The sequence below is a fragment of the Helianthus annuus genome, chromosome 1 (assembly GCF_002127325.2).
Source record: "Helianthus annuus cultivar XRQ/B chromosome 1, HanXRQr2.0-SUNRISE, whole genome shotgun sequence".
NCBI lineage: Eukaryota > Viridiplantae > Streptophyta > Magnoliopsida > Asterales > Asteraceae > Helianthus > Helianthus annuus.
The window spans coordinates 70671015-70679399 of NC_035433.2; the positions used below are offsets into that span (position 1 = coordinate 70671015).

Here is an 8385-nt window from a genome sequence, read left to right on the forward strand (position 1 = left end):
CTATATATTATATTTTTCTTTTTAAAATCGAGCCAAACCAAGTTGAGCCGAGCTAGCTCGGTTTAAAACCAAGCCGAACCCGAGCTTAGATTTTCAGCTCAGTTTCAAATCCGAGCCGAGCCAGCTCGGTTTATAATCGAGCCGAGCCCGTGCTTACCCTGACTCGGTTCGGCTCATGAATAGCCCTAATCTGAAAACATGCTAGTTACGCTAGACCAAAACATTACATCAAACTTGAGTGATTTTAGAGGGACAAAAATAGTTTTGGTCACTTAATTAGAACACTTTACAAATTTGGTTACGTTTATATAAAGTTACCCTATTTATCTAAGGTGTAGTTGATTATTTTCATTGTTAGTCCAACCAAATATATGACTTGATTCATAGTTACCCCATTTATCTAAAGCATAGTTGATTATTTTCATTGTTAGTCCAACCAAATATATGATTTGATTTATCGTGCAAGTGCCCATGGTTGTAGAAATCCCTAGACAGCTGGTGAGGTGGTGACTAGCAATTACTCAGGATTAATCAGATATAATCACGATTATTTGTAATTAATCGGAGATTAATCAAGAATTACTCGACGCCTAGTCGAGATTTTTAGAACCATGACTTTAAACTTGGTTACCATCACAAATATCTCATGATCTGACTAACGAAATGGGAAACAACTAATTTCAAAGTTCATAAAAACAAAAAAAAAACCTACATAAGCATTCCACTATCCAACATAACAATAATGACAAGTAAGCTTCAAATTCTTGTTACATGCTAGAGACTTTTGAAATCAAAGGGTAAATTTAGTCATAAACTAGCCATTTATGAAGTCTGATACCTCAAAAGTTTTCATGATTTGTTTTCTTCATCATCTTCTTCAATCTTAGGAGCCAAGTAAAACCTTATGTAGCCCATTTCAGCTATTTTGTACTCAACAACCACTGGAAGCTCAGAAGATAAGCTGATTGTGACAGTACTCGACAATGGTGTGGCTTTGGTGAAAGAGTTCATATACCTCAATGCAAATGTTAGAGAAACTGGCTCATTCATCTCAATGACAGTAGCTTCTTCAGGCTGTAAACATAAATAGAAACCAATAGCATGAAAAACGATTCATTTAAGCTAAATGTACAAACGATTGTATGAACATACCTTATCAACTGTTGTGTTCTGTCTGCAAACAACATTTGCAGTTCCGATATCACCTCTTGTTGAGAACTTCACACCTTCTTTGGTTACAGAGATAACAACTGCAAGTAATAAACACCCCGTTAAAATCTTTTTTTCATTTCTTTAACAATTAAAGACATCATTATGAGATAAATCTAGCGAAAACTACCTGTGTCACCAATACTGCTGAGATCTTTACAGATTCTTGCAAACTCAGCTGAGGGCATCCTTACAATGGCATGATACTCAGCTTCCGGAATGCCAAGATGCTCGCTATCGATGTCCATTAGTTTCATCTCAAAATCAGCAATCTTATCTTGAGCTGTAGTTAGATTCATACATATCAGTAAAAATGCACAATTAGCAGCTTAAATTAATAACTTCATAACTAACACAAATCAATCAAAAAATTACACACTAGCAAGTTTCCTAACAAGACACTCTTCCTACAATTCTCTGCATACAAAATAACAGAGATTAAAAAAAATTAATAATCAACAAATTCAGGTTAAACTAGAATCTCTGTAATTTGTGTAACAGCTACACATATCAGCAAACTCCTAGATGAGATACAGAACACTGTAAATAAAGCAAAAGATAAACTTCACATATACAATTAGAAACTTAAATTCATAGAAATCAGTATAAGTACACAATTAGCAACTTAAATCATGACTTCACAAACAACACATCTATCTGAGTAAAACCTAGAATTAGCACTAGCAAATCACAATTAACACTTGAATGTTTACAAAAACAGGTAGATCAAAATATAAGCTTCAGATATGTAATACATGTTAGCTGTTATTCTTAAAAATATAGCAATTGCAATTTAAAAACTAAAATAAATAGAAGACAAGCAAGATCTAAAAACTAAAATTAGCACAAACAAATTACAGTTAACACTTAAATATACACGAACAATATCTAAAACCTAAAATTAGCACTAACAAATCACAATTTAAGCTTAGATTTACACAAACAATAACTAAAACCTAAAATTAGCACTAACAAATCATAATTAACGCTTAGATATACACAAACAAAACCTACGACCTAAAATTAGCACTAACAAATCAAAATCAACGCTAAAACATTATCAAAACAAAGAAATGTATACTTACTAGGACTCTCAAACATAAAAGTTACAGTATCACTGCCATCATCAGCCTTAAGAGTGATAATATCATCATTTCCAGCACACTTCAACATCTTCGACATATTATTCAGATTCATCCCCATAGAAATGTTCCGGTCACACCGGTAGTGTTCGAAACCTTCCGATCTGAGAAGCAGAGACACCAGCGCCACGTGGCTGGAGTCCATCGCCTGAAGCGAGAATCCGGTGGCGGAGCAGTCAAAATTGGCGTCGTTGACTAGATCCTTTATCGATTCCATCACCTTCTTCAAGAGGCTCCCCTGAACTAACCGTAGCTCCAACATTTTTGAGTGATTTGGGGGAAATTAGGGTTAGGGTTTTGAAAGAGAAAAAAGGGGGGAAATGAAAGTGTGTGAAGAAATGAGGGGGTTTAGGGTTTATATAGGAGGTTGAAAATAAGCTTACGAGGGAAGCTAAAAGATTGTTGGCGCGGGATGGTGAAAATACTAAAGCCTTTTTTTGTTCCCGCCTTTATTTATTGGGCTTTTTGGGCTTGGCCCACTTGTTGACTAGTAGTAATCTTGAACATTTCAAAGAGCCATATGTATCAGAAAGAGGGTGAGAAAGAAATTAATTGATTAAAAAAATAATTTTTTTATTTTTAAAATTATATATATTAGAAAGAGGGTGAGAAAAAAATTAATGGATTAAAAAATAACTTTTTTAATTTTAAAATTATATATATTTTGTTTAACTTCAATAGTCTTAAAAATCTTTTTTTGACACGTTTCAATCGGTATCTTCTCATTTTGTGTTTCAGTTTCTTTTTCCTATTAAACAATAATAATATTAAACAATAGTTTAACTAAATATAATTTAAATAAGGATAATAATTTTTTAAATCAAACTTTGAAATTAATAATAGGGTAAATTATTTTTTGAGTCCCTGTGTTTTATGGATTTTAACTAGTCGAGTCCAAAAGCAAAAAGTTTAACGACCTGAGTCCCCATAAGCATTATCTTTAACCATTTGAGTCGAAATTTCTAACCCAGTTAGAATTGTGTTGTTAACTTTTGTTAGATGACCAAATTACCCCTATAAAACACAGGGACTCAAAAAGAAAAAAAAATATATTATTATTATTATTATTATTATTATTATTATTATTATTATTATTATTATTATTAATCATCTTCATCGATCCGTACAGCCTCTTCAGATCTTAATCGATCCGTACCCATCTTCATCGATCTATACAACCTTTATGACCAGAAGTCAAACAAAATCATCTTCAACTTCAAGCTTCCACACAGCCTCTTCAGATCTTAATCGATCCGTATCCAATGTCCATACAAAATAATAGTAAATATATTATAGCCTTAGATAAAATCAATTGTAATATATACTCAAAATAGAAGATTGTATTTGACCCTATATATATATATTCGAAATAGAGAGGAGGGATCCCAAGGATCCAGTTTTATCAATTATCATGGTATCATGCTAGGTTCCCTCTAACCCTACTGCCGTCAAGCCCTCCTTCCCTTCAAACCCTACTGCTGCCTCATCTCACAGATCTCTCCTCTTTGTTTTTTTTTTTTTTTTCCTTCCCTCTATTACCTTACCTTTATCATGGAATCTACAAAACTCCATCCTGCTTCCACTGTATCGAACATTAAAAGTCTCATCCCCATAACTTTGGAGATGGAGACCGGGCAATATGCGTCATGGTCTGAACTTTTCAAGATTCAGTGCCGGGCGTTTCTCGTGATTGATCATCTATCACCTAAACCACCTGCTCCTGCTGCCTCTAGTTCCAAAGACACAGACAAAGACAAAGACAAGGTTACTACCCCTGTCGATGATCAATGGGATCGGCTAGATGCGATTGTGCTACAATGGATCTACGCTACAATCTCTAATGATCTTTTACACACGATTCTCAAACCAAATACCACCGCTTACGATGCATGGACCACCCTTGAAGGAATTTTCCAAGACAACAAGAGCTCTCGTTCCATCCATCTTCTTCATAAATTCTCAAACACTCGTCTCGACGGGTTTCCGAACGTTTCCGCCTACTGTCAACAGTTGAAGATGATAGCAGATCAGTTAGCTAATGTGGGTTCTCCGGTTGAAAACGACAGGCTGGTACTTCAACTTATATCCGGTTTAAACGAGCAATATGAGGGGATCGCAACCATACTTCAGCAACAAGATCCTCTCCCAACTTTTTATGAAGCTCGTTCGAAATTAGTCTTGGTTGAAAGTCGGAAAGCAGAGCAGGCGTTGAATATGGCTCAAACTGCGGGCACGGCCCTTAACGCAAACACTTCCAGGCCTTCGAACCAAACCCACTCAGACGCGGAGCGAGGCCGTGGTCGTGGCAGAAGTCGCGGACGCGGCAGAGGACGGCAGGCTAACCGTGGCAGGGGTGCGTTCGGGTCGTCAGGATACCCTACCGGTGCACCAGGACAGGGCTGGCCTCCTAACACATGGGCTGGAAATCAACAGTGGGCTGCCAACAACAACTTCAACAATAATTGGGCTGCCAATCAGCAGTGGGCCGCCCCACCCCAGTGGAACTCATGGGCTGCTCCACCACCGTGCCCTTATCCCACTACCTCCCCTCGGCCCAGCACTAATACTAGCGGACAGGGTATTCTCGGCTCACGACCCAATCAAGCTCACTATACTGCCTACACACCCACCGACATTGACCAGGCGATCCACACCATGTCTCTAAATCAACAAGACCCGACTCTCTACATGGACACCGGGGCGACAGGTAACATGACCAACAACTTCACTAATTTCCAATCTTTTTTTAATAATAACATGCCTCAGAATATTATTGTTGGAAATGGCTCCGCCATACCGGTTATTGGACAAGGCACCCAAACCTTACCACCACCCTTCCCACCCCTTATGCTCAAAAACGTCCTTTATGCCCCTAAACTTATAAAAAATTTGATATCTGTCTGTCGGTTCACTACCGACAACTCTGTATCTGTTGAATTTGACCCGTTTGGTTTTCTTGTGAAGGATTACAAGACCCAGATCCATATCCTCCGGTGCAACAGCAGCGGTGACTTATACCCTCTTTTGCTCGGATCTGGAAGCACCACCACCACACCTTCCACCTTTGCTGCTATCTCATCTGATTTATGGCATCAACGTCTTGGTCACCCAGGACAACATTTATTACATTCCCTTAAACAATCGTGTTTCATTGACTTTGGAAAATTGAATAAACATGTTTGTCAATCTTGTGTGTTTGGTAAAAGTGTGCGTTTACCATTTGCTACTTCTAACACTTCAATTTTTTCACCATTCGATATCATTCATAGTGATCTATGGACCTCCCCGATCTTGAGTGCGGAGGGACATCGTTATTATATCCTATTTCTAGATGACCTAACCAACTTCTTATGGACTTTTCCCATCTCTAAAAAATCACAAGTATACTCAATTTTTTGCAACTTTTACACGCTTATTAACACTCAATTCAACAAGCAAATAAAGAGCTTACAATGTGATAACGGCAAAGAATACGTTAATTCTTCCTTTCACCATTTCTTTAACCAACATGGCATGATGTTTCGCTTATCGTGCCCCCACACTTCCTCACAAAACGGTAAAGCCGAACGTAAAATTCGGACCATCAACAACATGATCCGAACTCTATTAGCTCATGCCTCTCTCCCCAACACGTTTTGGCACCATGCCCTTGAAACTTCCACTTATCTTCTAAATATTCTTCCTAGCAAACAATATAATAACAACACGCCCACTGAACTTCTATACCTTCGGACCCCATCTTATGACCATCTGCGGGTTTTTGGGTGTCTATGTTATCCCCTCACGCCATCCACTTCTATCCACAAGCTCGACCAACGGTCCTCTCCTTGTGTCTTCCTTGGCTACCCCTCCACACATCGTGGTTACAAATGCTTTAATCTTCAAACTAAACAAATTATCATATCACGTCATGTGGTTTTCGACGAAACCACATTCCCGTTCGCAAACACACTCACACCCACCCCCTCCTACAACTTCCTTGACTCTCCGTTTCCCCCTACCCTATGGCCATTCGTCCAAGCCCAATCCACCAAGTCGGCCCAAACCCAACCATCACCACCCCATAGCCCGCTGACCCAATCCAGTCCTATCACTACGCCTATACCGGCACACCTCCCATCAACAGCCCAAACTACTTCTTACCATCCTTCCACAGTTTCCTCTCCTATTCATAGCCCACTCCCCTCTAGTCCACCACCCTCCAATACCGTGGCCCAAACACACCAGCCCAACAACTCACCTCCTCTTCCTACCCACTCACCTCTTACCCCAGTCACCACCCCAAGCCAACCTGACCCCATTGTATCCGACCACACTTCTCAAACCACCTCGCAAATTCCCCAAGTCCCCACCCGTACAATGCGCACACGCGCCATGGACGGGATTAGAAAACCTAAACGCCATCTTAACCTCCACACCTCCTCTATAATTCCTATTCCCAAAAACCCCCGTGATGCCTTGTCCATACCGGTTTGGTACGATGCCATGACCACTGAGTATCATGCTCTTATTAAAAACGAGACTTGGGAATTGGTGCCTCGTGAGCCGCACATGAATATCATCAGATGTATGTGGTTGTTTAAATACAAGTTTAAGTCAGATGGCACGTTAGAGCGCTACAAGGCTCGGTTAGTATGTGATGGAAGATCTCAACAGGTGGGTATCGATTGTGGTGAAACTTTTAGTCCCGTGGTCAAGCCCGCCACCATTCGTGCCGTTTTATCGCTCGCTCTCTCACAGTCATGGTCGATTCACCAACTTGATGTCACCAATGCTTTCTTGCATGGTAAATTAAATGAAACCGTCTACATGCATCAACCTATGGGTTTTCGACATAAGGATTTACCAAATCATGTATGTCGCCTTAAAAGGTCGCTTTACGGTTTAAAACAGGCACCGCGGGCTTGGTACCAAAGGTTCACCGATTTTATTCTTGCTTTGGGGTTTCGTCAAAGTCGGTGTGATGCTTCTTTGTTCACTCTTCACCAGGGCAAGGATGTGGCATTTCTTCTTCTATATGTCGATGACATCTTATTGGTTACTTCTTCTAATCAGCTCAGACATACTCTCATGGCTCATCTTGCAACTGAATTTGCCATGAAAGATCTTGGCCCTCTTAGTTTCTTTCTCGGGATCTCTGTCACCCGCACCAAAGATACTATGTTTCTCTCTCAGCAGGCATACGCACAGGATATCATCGAGCGAGCGGGTATGCAATCTTGCAACCCCGTATCTACCCCGGTTGACACCAAATCAAAACTTGGGTCCACTGCCGGTGACGACTTTCCTGATCCGACCTTATATCGGAGTTTGGCTGGGGCTTTACAATACCTCACATTTACTAGACCAGATATCTCTTATGCAGTTCAACAGATATGTATTCACATGCATGCTCCGAAAACGGATCACTGGAGTGCCTTAAAGCGGATCATTCGTTACATTAAAGGGACACCTTCTTTTGGCTTAATTCTCGGGCCGGTTTCTACTCCCAGTCTTCTCGCATACACAGATGCCGACTGGGCAGGCTGCCCCGACACTCGGCGTTCCACTAGCGGTTACTGTGTTTATTTTGGTGATAACCTAATTTCTTGGTCCTCAAAGCGGCAACCCACTATCTCTCGTTCCAGCGCCGAGGCTGAATATCGCGGCGTCGCTAATGTAGTTGCTGAAATCTGCTGGCTTCGGAATCTCCTCCTCGAACTACATCGTCCGCTGACTACCGCCACCTTGGTATACTGTGATAATGTCAGTGCCATTTATCTCTCCGGTAACCCTGTGCAACATCAACGCACCAAGCATATTGAATTGGACATCCACTTTGTGCGTGAGCAAGTTCAGCGTGGGCAAGTGCGCATTCTTCATGTTCCTTCCAGATACCAGATCGCGGATATCTTTACCAAAGGGCTCCCTCGACTTTTATTTGAAGACTTTCGGTCCAGTCTCAGCGTCCAGTCACCTCCCGCTTCGACTGCGGGGGTGTAATAGTAAATATATTATAGCCTTAGATAAAATCAATTGTAATATATACTCAAAA

The 8385-nt window shown here is 40.5% G+C and overlaps 1 protein-coding gene across 1 annotated transcript; it reads right to left on the reverse strand.

The window, feature by feature from the left end:
* Positions 1-627: 627 nt before the first annotated feature.
* LOC110868492 (proliferating cell nuclear antigen) lies at positions 628-2694 on the reverse strand. Its single transcript, XM_022117667.2, has 4 exons — positions 2295-2694; positions 1340-1492; positions 1153-1250; positions 628-1074 (listed from the first exon to the last, which is right to left on the reverse strand). Exons 1-4 carry the CDS (start codon positions 2611-2613, stop codon positions 850-852), a joined length of 795 nt encoding a protein of 264 aa, XP_021973359.1. The 5' UTR covers positions 2614-2694; the 3' UTR covers positions 628-849.
* Between the last annotated feature and the right edge of the window lie 5691 nt (positions 2695-8385).

Coding starts and splice junctions, on each gene's coding strand:
- LOC110868492 (XM_022117667.2), bottom strand. CDS start 2,613: ATGTTGGAGCTACGGTTAGTTCAGGGGAGCCTCTTGAAGAAGGTGATG. Junction 1,493..2,294: donor TTTTATGTTTGAGAGTCCTA/GTAAGTATACAT, acceptor ATCTAACTACAG/CTCAAGATAAGATTGCTGAT. Junction 1,251..1,339: donor CAGCAGTATTGGTGACACAG/GTAGTTTTCGCT, acceptor TATTACTTGCAG/TTGTTATCTCTGTAACCAAA.